The following is a 14,304-nucleotide window of genomic DNA, read 5'->3' as shown; positions in this document are numbered from 1 at the left end:
ACACACACACACACACACACACACACGGTAGAATATTACTCAGCCATAAAAAAAGAATGAAATCTTGCCATTTGCAGCAACATGGATGGAGCTAGAGAGTCTTATGCTAAGAGAAATTAGTCAGGAAAAGACAAATACTCTATAATTTCACTCGTATGTGGAAGTTAAGAAACAAAACAAATGAGCAAAGGGGAAATGAGAGAGAGAGAGAGGGAAGCAAACCAAGAAACAGACTTTTAACTATAGAGAACAAACTGATGCTTACCAGAGGGGAGGTGGGTGGGGGGATGAGTAAATAGGTGATGGGGATTAAGGAGGGCGCTGGCTGTGATGAGCACTGGGTGTTATAGGGAATCACTATATTGTACACCTGAAACTAATAATACACTGTATGTTAACTAACTGAAATTTGAATCAAACTTTTTAATTATTTAATGAAATGACACAAAAGTATTTGGTGCATTATAAGTATCAGACAATAAGGAAATTGTGGTGATTATCGAACTACTAAATTTTCATTATACTTAATTTGCCTTAAAACTTTACATTTTGATTCAAAAGAATCACCTTAAATTTTTATTACTCTCTTGTCATCACTTACACCTGGTAGCATATTCACCATCTAACAGAATGCACTGAAATGTAATTGAGTCATGACGTTATTTTAGTTTTCCACTCTCACCTAATTAAAATTCCAGAAAAAATGATAATAAAGTTTCTCAGTACTTCCATTAAGTGTCATTATTTAAGCAGTAAAATGTAGAAACAAATACTTAAGAATCTGGGATGCCTATGGAATATTATTTCTTTGTAGTTATGTTTCTTAAAATGCTTTATAGTCCATTAGAAGCAGTTTACTATGTTACTTTTTCCTATTGCTTGTTAATTTTTGTTTTATAATAGAATAAAGAAATAGGGAAAATAGAGTGAGAAATATTACATAGTAATATAATTACAAGATCAGAATCAAAATGTCCTTATTGGAGATTTAATCTAATATGTCAGATACATTCAGTTTTATATATAAATCATGGTGAAATTATTTGAGACACGTAGTAACAGATAATATCTAACTGAAATTTGATAAATGTCTGTTGAATAAGTGGATTATAACAATGAGTTATTACAATATGGAAGACAGCCCTCTATTAATTGAACACAGGACTACCAAGTAGAGGAAAGAAAAAAAATAATGGTCAAGTTTATACCATGGCAGAGAACTTAAAATCCAACAAAGCAAAGAATTTTACAACTGGAAGTCTTTTTGAGATCTTGCAGACTGCGTTTCTTATTTCAGAGATGAGAAAACAGAGACACAAATAAAAGGTAAATACCTACAAATGATAATAGTAAAGAGAAGAAGTAAGAAGAGGAACTATGCCTTCTGATTTCCAGTTTTCATCCCTTCCACCAAACAAATTAGCCATAATATTTCTTACTGTTTAATTTCTCCCAATGTCCTAGGAAGTGCTAAATAAACAAATACTAAAATTTTATGTAAAAGAAAAAATTTAACTGTTTCCTAAATTTTAACGACTAATTTTCAACTATGAAAATTATGAGGCATCCAACTTTTAAGTAATTTCAAGTGTATAAAGTGTCAACTAAATATTGTACAACAAATTTATTTTAGTTTTTATTTAATTTTATTTTCTTAGCAAAAGTTTAGTTTTTAAATGGTTATTTCAGCCACCCTCCTCTAGATCCCACCTTAGATTCCTTAACACAGCGGTTCACTACCCTCCTCCAACCCAAGGCCTCCTTGTAAAACAAATATTCTGTAACACCCCCTTTACTACTTTGAAAATGAATCCAGAGGTAAAATATCCTAGCTGTATATATTTATGATTTTTAATATATATATATTCCTAACTGTATAATAAAGGGGAAATCAGTAATTTATATAAAAAATAGAACATATTTAAATAAATAAACGCTCAGCCACAATGTCATAATAAAGGAGTTAGGGTCTTGCACCTACATGAAGGTAGCCAATCGGCCTCCAGGTAGCTGCTTTCCACCTTTTGTCCTCCATTCAATAAATATATCAGAACAGGATATTCAAATGGACAGCTATGTTGCTTCTAAGGACCTTTACATGTTCGCTAAGTGGTATGCCTCTTGGTGGTAGAGCCACAGAGGACAACTGCCACTGAGCTATTGAAGGCCACTGGTCTTTCCTTCCTAAGATCTTCTTAGATGTCCTACTGCCTCACAAGTGGCCTGTACTAGAAGTATTGGCATCACTTGGAAGCTTGTGAAAATACAGATTATCAAGTCCTACCTCAGAACTACACGATTCATATCTACATTTTAATAAGATCACCACATTATATACATGTAAATTAAAGGCTGAGAAGCCACAGGGCATTCCTGAGGGACATAACAAAGGGTAAGCAAACTACACAAAATTTTTTTAAAATGGTGATTTCAAAACTTACTCTGAAATAAAAAACATATTTGAAAACATCTAACAATATTTTGCATCTAAATTGATAAACATTTGCCATTTTTATGAATAAATTAATTAAGTAAATACTCATTAACGCAAAGCCAAGATCTAGGCCCAACTGATATTCATTCACTCAATAAATACTAAGGGTCCATGTGTAAAGCAACGTGCTAAAACCTGCGAGGGAAGAAAAGTCATAAAACAGTCAAAGCTACTACAGTTAAAGATTAAACTAAACTCTTTAAAAGAAGAAAATGTAGCATACTTTTGCATCTGTCAAACACAATTCCAAGATCTAAAGAGATTTAAGTTAATTGAACCAAAACTTCTCTTTTTGAGGCCACAAGTTTCTGAATGATACTAAGGGAAGAATTACTAATAATGCTTTAAACTGAAGTTATATTCCTTATCAGTAGCTCCACTTCACTGTTCAACTCGAATTGCTAGAAGATCCATCCTGGTAAGGAAGGAGAGTGATGTGGAGAGAAAAAAAGAAAGAGCGAGAGACACGGCACCCAGAGGAAAAAAGGAAGGAAAGAGGGAGGGAGAGAAAACAGAACAACAAAACAGGCCTAAAATATGGAAAGAGCCCAGATGTCCATCCACGGATGAATGGATAAAGAAGATGTGGTATAGCTACAAGAAAACACGCTTAACCAAAATGATTTAAACAGTTAACAAAAGAAAATGGGCAAAGAAAGCAGACATAGCAACAGAAAAAGAGAACTAACTACTCTCTAGGGTAGGAATTGGCCAACATTCTCTGTAAAGGGTCAGAGAGTAAATATTTTAGGCTATGAGAGCCATACAGTCCTTTATAACTACTCAACCCTGGAGCTGGAGCTGAAAATAGCCAGAGACAATAAGTAAATGAATAGTATGGCTGGCGGTGGTCCAGGAAATGTTTATTTACAAAACACAGGTGGCTAGCCAGACTTGGCCTGGAGGCATAGTTCACTGACCCCACGCTCTTGGGGAAAGAATTCCGTGGGTTCACAGACGCACACACAACAAACTGCAATTTTAAAATAATAAAACAAATGTTCTTTTTTTGCTTCTGATAAGAGGAACTGAATTATTCCTGAAGAGAAAGTATTTTTCAAATAAAAGCTTTTACAAATTATAACCGATTCCATTTTCTAGGCATAACTACTATATCTAATGTTAAACTCTAACTTCTTCCCCGACTAGAGTAATTCTTGTACACAAAAGGAGCTACTGGTTTGACTTACATGAGATTTGTAAAGGAAGGATATACGTAGAGGATACTTTGAGTCATTAAGATACACATTTACTAGTAATGGCAGCCAAGTCACCAGGCAAAAGAGAAGAAGGGGAAAAAAAGAATTACTATATCTTGCTTCCGCACAATGGATCAGATTCTACTGTTCATCTAGGCTAATACTTTGTCAACAGAAGAAGAGCTGAGACATAATATTGAAAAAGATATATTTGTTCTCATCTCCTTCTTCAAAGATTAGAGAGATGATTCTAGCTTCCTTACAAAGATGAATTAATCATTCATAAACTTGTTGGATTTATTTTTAACATCCACAACTTCCTGATGAAATGCATTCCAAAACTTCATAATCTATTAGGTGATCCAGTGTTTTAGTATTTCCTTTTATTCTTCCTAAACCTATCTTTCTAAATTCCAAAGGAAACTATCCTATGCATCTATCTAGTTTTTGCAGAATGTATCTATGTTCCCATTATCCATTTTACTTAGTCATTCACTCATTCATTCATTTGAAAACCCTACCTCCACTGGTTTTCATCTATTTTTTTCATCCAAATTCATATACCATGACCATTGTAGTCACCATTTTTTTTTTTTTAAAGATTTTATTTATTTATTTGACAGAGATAGAGACAGCTAGCGAGAGAGGGAACACAAGCAGGGGGAGTGGGAGAGGAAGAAGCAGGCTCATAGTAGAGGAGCCTGATGTGGGGCTCGATCCCATAACACCGGGATCACGCCCTGAGCCGAAGGCAGACGCTTAACCGCTGTGCCACCCAGGCGCCCCTGTAGTCACCATTTTATAGGCTTAATTGATTTCTAAAGTCCTTGTCTGGCAGACACTGCCACTGTCCCAACTCACACTGCCTCGTCATTCACCAGTCCCTACACAGCACTGTCTTCTTACCATATTTGTAATAGACTGCCTGAGTGCTTTCTCTGGCCATTAAGAACATGCTTGGCCAGTGAGTTCCAAAGAGTTAACACCCTCCAGGAACAACCAACAACAAAGGAGAGATCAGGATAAATACCCCAATCTCTTTGCCCATTAAGTAGGATAACTCTGAGGCCATTCTACCCTGTGTCCCAGAAGTCTTAGTAAAACTGAGATATGTTGACCAAAAGAGGTAACCTGCTATTGAATGTGCCTAGTATCGTGTTTTTTCTCTTAACTGGATCACTGCTCACTCCCCTACAGGTGGTGCGTGGGACTGCCTTCCAAATAAACTACTTTGTCTGCTTAAGGTGGACCTCGATAGAAGACGGTCCTCTAAATTTATAATTCTTGGGTTCCTGAGATTTTGCACTGAGACATGCTCATGGTATGTCAGTCATGAAACCACCATTGTTTTGTCCAAAGATAGGATTACACTGTTTTACTTTTGTTAGTTTTTTCAAAAGAACTGGTGAAGTCATCATTTTATTATTCTCAAGACATAGTCTCAAGACACCCCGATGTCAGGGTGACACTTGAGGCACTATATAAAGTGACTTCCAATTATCTTACCTGTGATAAATGAATGCTCACAACCCACTATCCTAATAGTATAATTTTAGATTTGTTTTTCCACAAATGCATGACTTTGTACTTATTCACACAGAAATTTATTGGCCACTTCTGGACAACAGAAATCGTATAAACCAGTTTTTTTTAGTTTTCAATTCAAATAGGAATATAGGAAAATAATCTTCCCATGAAAATGTTTCATTCTCCCCTTCCACTGGTAGGAAATATAGGACCATAAATACTATTTGTAAAAGTCTAACATTTTGAACATGAAGAAGCCCACAGATTTGATCCCAAATAGTAATAACAGAGTTGGCCCATGAATACCGCAAACTCGTGAAATCCTTTCGTCTGAATCTACCTGCTTGGAAAACTACCTCATCCTTCAGCCCAAGGTGGAACTTTTAGAGACATCAGTAACTTTCCTCATTCTCTTACCTCCCACTTCTGGCTACGTCCTTCAATGCAACCTCTCTAAAATGTCTTAAAACCATCTCTTCTTCATTCCCAACGCTCTTATCCCAGTCTGTCTTTCCTATGCCAATAGCCTTCTATCTAAATCCTCTGTTTTATTCCATTTCTTTATTCTGGAAAATCAGAATAAACCTAAGATTGTTCAAACTTCTAATACCTCAAGTCCTGAACATCACCTCCAGCATTTATAGAAAACACATGGACATTTACATTACATTTAGACAACTCGTTGCCTAAACATTTCATGTATTTTTATTTCTGTTTGGAATGAAGATTAAAAAAAATGTTTACCTAAAGATTAAACAAAATGTTTACCTGTCTGAAGCTATGTCACTGGCAATTTGGTGCTTCACTCCTGACCCATTTTTAATAGAATCCTGTCTTGTGAGCCCATGAGATCGACTTTTCTCCACTGCAGGTACAGATAAGTCACCTGAGGGTCCTTGGAACTGGGCCTGCTCATGCACTTTTGCTTTCTTCTCCTGAGGTGCTTCCTCATTCCGCAGTCCTCGGAGAACCTTCTGATCGGGTTGCTGTGACGTATTAGATCCACTATTATAAAACCATGCTCCTGATTTAGTGAGGATTTCTTGTTGTTTTCGGCACAAATTACATACCCACATAACCTGCACACGAATACACAGGGAAGAAAAATTAGTGTTTCCAAAAGTTAAACAGAAATTAAAAGAGAAGACAGTTCAAACCAACAACAACAACAACAAAAATCATATGGTTAACCTTTCTGAAGTTAAAATGTAATCCCGATTAACTGCTACCATTAATTATATCACATATCATTTTTAATATTGTCAGCATAATTATAATGAAACAGGCAATGTTACCGACAGCAGAAATCCCAAACTAGAGTCCCAAATTACTAGCTGTTTATATGTATTCTTTAATTACTTTTTATTTAAATTAGGGGCATGGTGGAATATAGGGAAAATGGATTTTGAGGCTAGACAGACTTGGGTTTACACACCAACTCCAAGATTAGAAACTTGGCAATCTTGAACAAGCTGCTGAATCTTCATATCTATAAAACAGTTTCCTTAGTGATAAAATAGGGAAATAGGGATGATGATACTTTGTTTCCTGTATTGTTTTGAGAATTAAAGATTGGAAATAATTTATATAAAATATCTAGCACAATGCTTGCTAGATGTTAGACTTCTAGTAGATTACCTACTAATATTAAGTAAATCTTCTATCACCAATTTATTATATTATAAGCTTCTTGAAGGGGTACTTATTTCTTTTAAGTAGCTCTTAACAGCTAAAATAAAGCTAGGAACATTGTTGATCCTCAATATAAACCTATTAGTTGCTCATAATTTCTAAAAGATGCTTGTTTTTTTTTCTTTTTGTGGTAAAAAAAAAATGTACCACTTTAACCATTTTTAAGTGCACAGTTCAATAGTGCTAAGTATGTTCACAGAGCAGTGAAACGTATCTTCAAAACTTGTTCATCTTGCAAAATTCAAAATCTATACTCATTAAGCAGCAAACCCCCTTTCTCCCTCCCTACCCCCTGGTAACCACTATTCTACACTTGATTTTTTAATAGGTATGTTTCTCAGACTCCAGGAAACTAAAAATATCTTAACTACTATCTTTGTGACCAGAAAACCTTCACCTTCTTCTAAGAAATACTTTTCAATTAATTAGAAAAAATAAAATTATATATTCATGAAATAAAAGGTGAGTTCATACTTCAAGTGAGTGTTTTCTGACGTTTATGTTAAATACTGAAACTTACACAGCTCTCAAGATTCCCAAACACTTCCTCATAGTTTAAATAAGTTAGAATAATAATAATAGATAATCACAGTAAAAGGAAGATTCATTATGCTGTTTTCAACTAATGCAAAGATTTTTTTGTAAAATGACCTTTAAAATTTTTGCTTAATTGGCCTCATTCTCGTTCATACTGTTTGTATAATCCACATCGTACAACATTGTACTTATTGCACTTAATCATTTTATATTATTTTGTTATCTCTTTGAACTGTATATACATTTCTTCCCCCTCCCCCAACTAAATTCAAAGCACAATGGGGCCTGGGTTTACATCATCTATATGCATAAAGAGACGCTACCAATCACAGGAGAGTAAGACCTTCTAAATGTTTACTAACTTGAATTCTTTTGAAATCCTTCTTGGGGAAAGATGATAAGATACTGTATATTATTACACTAAGATTTATGTTTCACTGATTTCTAAAAGAATTAGTCATTAATAATGTCAATAATGTCAAACAACGCCTATTTTGTTTTTATAAGTAAATAAGAAAGCATTTTTGATATGAAAATACCAAAATCTCACCAAAATGTTTAAAAAATATCTCATGGTACAAATATCTTTTGGTTTGAACACTCATGAAATATATCTAACTCTCAAAAATGAAGTTTCAACCAAAATCTTCAGCCTTTTGATGCCATCTTGTGACAAATGTTGGTACTGCAGATCTCTCTTAAGTGTGGAAGGTTAACTAAATATAGCACCACAAAAAAATGTTAAAGTTTGAATTTCAACTTTTCTGTCTTATTTCAAATAGATTACTATTTGTATTACAGTGATAACATAAGCTATATGATTTCATGATATAAATCCATCTAGAATAAGTCAGAGTATTGAAGAATAATATCCTTTGTGCCTGGTAACTGACCATAAAACCGAAGTGAGTTTGTGAGACAGACAAGTATCCAATCACAATCATCTGCAGACACAACCTATTGCTGCTTCATTATTTGTCACAAGGTAAGCAAGTTACTTAAGCTCCTCTGGAGCAGACATTATCAAAGACTATCCCTGGGACAATGGGAACTTGTTAGAAGTGCAAATTCTCAGGCCCCATTCCAGACCTACTGAATCAGAAATTCTGGCAGGACCCAGAAATCTGTGATTTCTTTGGCCAAATCCTATAGGTGATTCTGATGCCTGATAAAGTTAGAGAACCACTGGTTGAAGCAGAGACGCCCAACTTGATATGAAGAACGGGTTACGTGGTGCTCCTCAGTGAGTACGGAAGGCCAGGCGTAGCCTCGCCAATTTACCTCAGCGTCAACTAGTCACCGTAAAAATGGTAAAAGTAACATTTCTGTGTAGCCCAAAATGAGAACAAGACTTGAAAGAATGAAGGGCTTCATTTTCCTCATCTGTTAACACCCAAGGGATACTAATATAAGATAAAGGAGTATAAGGCTTGAAGGATGCTGTTCGATTCCTATTAAAGGCTCTCTCTGTATTAATTCTCTCCCCATAGTCTCTGGGACACCCACATTGGCTGCTACTTTTCTGACTAGACACTATATTCCTCCTACTTTGTATCCTCATATCCTAACAACCAATTCACTTTCCTTTTCTTCTTTTACTATCTCCTCCCATTCATGGATTAATAGTTTGTTAATCTTTAAAGCTCAGTAAACAAATCCACTCACTGGAAGTGGTATAGAGACTGACCCTTTCACTCAAAGTCCTTCACACACAGAGTAGCTGAACTTCTAAACTGAGGATACAGAACTCCGTCTCACAAACACATACACATGTGTACGTAGGAGATGACTTTTAACAGGTTATGAAATTATTAATGTCTATGAAAGTTATGTGTCTATGAAACAAAATTAAACTGATCTGGGAACAAAATCACAGGACTTTTGTTAATGAAACCCTTTAACCAATTAAGTTAATCAGCAAGTGTATCATGATGAATGCTGTTAAAAATATCTTAGTAATATAGATGTCGGTAAATAGCCACAATCGATTAGGGTTTATTAGTTTTGCTGATCTTCATAAATACTGAAAACACCAAAGCCTTCAGAATACAAAGATATATAGGATTCAAAATTATAAGGTATTATTACCTTCATTTCTAAATATGCCAAATTTTGCAAAGTAATGCAGCAATATTAAGAGATGGAATACTCTCTAACAACCCAAATGTGCCTTTTATTATCATTTATTCTGTTTTACAAACATCCTTGGTGGTTTGAAAGGGAGAGAGGGGTGCCTGGGTGGCTCAGTGGTTAAGTGTCTGCCTTCAGCTCAGGGCGTGATCCCAGCGTTCTGGGATCGAGCCCCCCATCGGTCTCCTCCGCTGGAAGCCTGCTTCTTCCTCTCCCACTCCCCCTGCTTGTGTCCCCTCTCTCGCTGGCTGTCTCTATCTCTGCCAAATGAATAAATAAGATCTTAAAAAAAAAAAAAAAACAAAGAAAGGGAGAGAAAAAAACTAAGGAAAATAGAAATATTTCTTTAAAATTATATAAAAAATCTATCTTCCAGCATCCCAATATTTATGTTTGCTTCCAAAGACAAGATCACAAAATTTAGGCTTCATAATGAATTTAGTACTTGAGGATTTTTTTATTGGCAACCAAAAGCAATTATCTCTGTATCTGATTAAATATTTAATTTGGAAAAACGAGTTTATAGTAAGAAAACTTGATAACAAGAATTTAGTGGCATTTCCTCAAAACCTGTCATGTACATTGATGTAGGATGCAGACACTGATTTTTTTTCTTGCTTTACCTTCAGTTGTTTCATTTTAGTTGTAAAAGCACAGAGGATGTCCTGTCACCTCCTTTATGCACTGAAATGGTACTCAAGAACCACAATGATAAGAGAATAAGCTAAGAACTTTCAGTATGAAATGTAAGGGTCATTGTATATGGCTTCCAACACCAAGTCTAAAATATTCTAATGATTTTCAGTCGTAAATAAATTTCAATTATCCATTTGATAATAAAAATACTTTAACAATCTATATTCATATACAGTTTAGTAATTTACTATCCATAAAATATTCCTGGTGTGTTTAAAATCTTGGCTCTTTGACAAGTTGAACCTGCCAATGTTTTCGCAGTAACTATTATGGGAGATTTTCATCTTTTAACCTTTTATTGCTTATATGTCATAGAAGTAAACTGCCCTACCATCTGAAACCTGATGAAAGTTGAGTTGCAGATTTCAATATGTGATTAGCTACCTAGAAGTCTCGAGACTATTACTTGAAAGGGTCCTCTCAACCATATATCGTCTACAATCGATGCATTGTACTATTCTAGTAATTTCTCCTAGAAAGCTCAGAATAAAATATAATCTAACTGTCCACATCTATGATGTTATTTTTCTATCAGTTTAAAGATCATCATTCATGTCACAACACAAATACCGAATATTTCATTTGAACAAGTCCAAACAATTAAATGATTACTAAACATGTTATAACAAACAAAACTGCTCTTTTCAGAGAGAGAGTTACATAATTGATGCTTTAAATCTCAAGACCATTAATGTCCAGTCCACAAGGTTGAAAGGCTCATTTATTTAGAAAGATTTTTCAAGTTGTAAGATCACATCTTCTGATGACATACTAGGGTCATTACTTTTCCATGACTTTTCCTTCAAGAATGATTTTTTAGTCCACATCTTACTTTCTAATTCAATGCTAACTGAAACGTTGATGTCAAGCCATTTGTATTTTTTTAAAGAATCTAAGCAGAGAAAGAGTTCTAAAGGACCAATTATATCTCCTCTGAACACAAAGTAACCAAAACATTAAAATATGTGGAGGCATTGAGAGTTATATAAACTTATTTTCACTCTTCATACTTCTAAAATAATAACTATTTGTATAACTGATTTCAACTAATTTTAAAAGTAAATCAAGAGTCGATTAGTCATGAAAATCAGTAGATCTGCATGTGAAAAAATGTCATATGTTTTTTGAGGACTAAGAAGTTAAGAACATATAAAACAGATATATTTTTCCCCTAAACCAGAATAAATTTTTTATTAAGTGGTAGTTTCAGATAACCTTACATAAAAAAAAAATCAAAGAAAGTTAAATAGTAAGACTGGTCTTACAGAAGCATCAGAAACTTCACATTTTAATGTTTAATTGCAGCAACATAAAATTCTAGATTTTTAATAATGAGAGCAGTGCAATTATAAGCATGCCAACAATAAAAGAAACTTGAAGCTAAAACAAAAGCATAGGGATAGGGATCCACAATCCCATCAAAATATAGATATTCTCATATTTTAAAACTAACATTTCTTTTAAAACTAATTCCATGCCATACTGTGCAAAGCACAATTTCCCATGTGAATATATACCCAGACCTAATATTAATATTTTTAGACTCATAAACTCTTGGCATTTTTAGGAATCAAGCAAAGAGAAGATTTATGAAGGATGAGTACAAATCCTAAAACTCTGGTAGCTTCAGGTCATGGAAATTTTAAGAAAGCCATAGTGCCTCTTCTATTTAAATATAACATGCAATACAGATTATTTCTACCATAAATTACAGACAGTCAAGACTCAAGTGATACATTACTAAATTAAAAAACCTAATATCTTAAAACATAGATAGCCTATTATAGAATATCATACCACTTCATATACTGTTATATACTTTATCTAAAAACCAAACATAAAATAAAATTAGTCAACTGAATAGAACCATACTGAGGGAAAAAGTGAAATTTTATTAAAAAACAGATGTGTTATTCCATATTCAGTGAAAAGATCATAGATACATTTATCATCAGTAAATATTTTAAATGCCAACAAATTTTAAAAGCATCCTTTTCATTTGCTAAATTAAGACACATACTGTGTAATAGGTTTTTCAAAATCTCTAAATAGGCTGCCTCACATTGTTCAGAAGAGACCAGCAGAACCATTCAATATTCTATGCACTATTAGTTCTCCCTCAATTTCCAGAAGGTTTTAGTGCATTATTATCATGTTCACAGAATTTCTTTCTTAGGCTTTCTCCACGTATATTTAGTTAAAATGGGATCTTTTCTATAGGAGGTATATAACATTCGAAATTCTCACAACGCAAACAGCTGGATAATAAAACTGCATTTTAAAAGCCTCCTTTAATAGGCTGTCTCTTTTAGTGTAAGCCAGAGACACCGTCTAAAACATATGTTCCTAATTTAACAATCTTCACCACACACACAAAATGATGAGGTTGAAAAAGCAATAGGAATTTATAACAAAGCATCCTTTCAAACTAGCCGACCAAATACAAAGCATGATTAGCAGTTTGATAATATAGCTTGTTTAAAAGTGATTATTGATCTACCCTCCATAGAGAAACATCTCAGACCCAGGAAACATCTTCCGCATGTTTTACAAAGACCATGCATGACTGCTAATTCACATTTTCCAACAGATCACATATGATTATATATCCCCATCCCTATATATGCATTGTAATCAGTGCCATGATCACAAAGGAAAAAAATCTATCAGGCATTTTAAGTTAATCATCTTATTTATTAGAAAATGAAATCATGAAACAGCCTGTATGATGCTTCAGAGGTCAAACTAGTTAAATTTAAGATGCTTTTGGTGCCTTGAAGTAAGCTTATTTTCCTTCTTAAAATCGATTAAGAAGAATACTATATAAAATTTTATATTTATGGTAAAAAGACAACACCCTCATAATACTAACATTTCAATACAGAACAATTTTTATAGACAGATGAGATTATTATTCTGAAAATATCAATGCCAAAAGAAATATAGTTTAGCTTTACTCACCTTGCATTGTTCAGCGTTTGTCCAAAAAGCTCATTTTGTAAAATATTTGGTGGGGATGAGAAAACCCCATGAAAATGAGACAAAACAGAATTGCAGACCTGGCGCAATGTCTCAAATTGCATTTTTTTTCTTTTTTTTTTCCCCTTCTCTTATTTTTCCTTACCACCTGTCTTTAAAGTCATCTATTTGCAGACACCATCAAATAAAAACATGCCAATCAAGTTCCATATTTCTCCTGAGCTCTGTAGAAACTGTGCTTAAACGAGCAGAGGTTGATAGTTAATTGTACAGTCATTATTCTTCTAATTCAGTCGTAGAAGATTCAGTACCCGTACAGCTTTCGGCTTTCTCCTGACTGTAGCAAGAATTCTAAACAGCAGTAAGCTTTTTGGGCATTCCCAGCTGAAGTGTGAAGCTGAGCTGCTCTCATGTACTCTACTCATATTTCTCTAAGCCTATTAAAAACACGCAATGAATAGATGCTGTCGTCAGGAGTTTCAGCACATCTGGCTGCCAGCAATAAAAATCTCAGAAGTAATAAAAATGGGGACAAGGTATCTTCTCAATGTTACTACTGGGTAAGAAGAAGAGAAATGATGCATTTCCCAACCCTTTCTTCTTTCCCTGAAAAACGAGTAACTCCAGCAACAGAGTATGTAGGTCTCTTCACTGTGAAGGCTGCTGCATAGGACAGAACGCTCTAAAAATAAGTGGTATGTATATCCTTCTTTTGATATCATGAAGCTATAAAAATATGACAGACAATAGGGCTTTTTATTGCCTGCATTTATAAGGCCGTTCCTTCCAAAGAGACATTTGGAAAACTTACTCGTCTTAATTTCTTAGTTAATTTTAAAAAGTCTTCATTTATTCTTAAAGAGAAGTGAATAATGTTCAATCCAGTCCCTTTCTAAGGGCCATACATAATGACTACATGATTATTTGTGCAAAGAAATTTGTGCATAGAAAAAAAATTATACTCTATCAATTAAAATTCATTTAAGCAGCACCCATTAAATATGAACTTCCCCACAAACTAAAACACACACACACACACACACACACACA

The 14,304-nt window shown here is 34.2% G+C and overlaps 1 protein-coding gene across 49 annotated transcripts in view; it reads right to left on the bottom strand.

Annotated features, from left to right (window-relative positions):
• The window catches only part of RIMS2 (regulating synaptic membrane exocytosis 2), a 611,447-nt gene that overhangs the window by 368,421 nt on the left and 228,722 nt on the right, over nt 1-14,304 (bottom strand). For 33 of the 49 annotated variants that reach the window (XM_034668422.1, XM_034668421.1, XM_034668424.1 and 30 more), the window contains one exon: nt 5,989-6,299. In XM_034668422.1, coding sequence (XP_034524313.1) covers nt 5,989-6,299 — 311 coding nt within the window. Of the gene's footprint in view, nt 1-5,988; nt 6,300-13,236; nt 13,649-14,304 lie in introns of those variants that run through there. The other 16 variants (XM_034668442.1, XM_034668462.1, XM_034668455.1 and 13 more) reach the window with 1 other exon arrangement.

This window comes from Ailuropoda melanoleuca, chromosome 9 (assembly GCF_002007445.2).
Source record: "Ailuropoda melanoleuca isolate Jingjing chromosome 9, ASM200744v2, whole genome shotgun sequence".
Lineage (NCBI taxonomy): Eukaryota > Metazoa > Chordata > Mammalia > Carnivora > Ursidae > Ailuropoda > Ailuropoda melanoleuca.
Note: the sequence above shows the minus strand (reverse complement) of the source record. Positions and strands in the feature narration are given on the sequence as shown.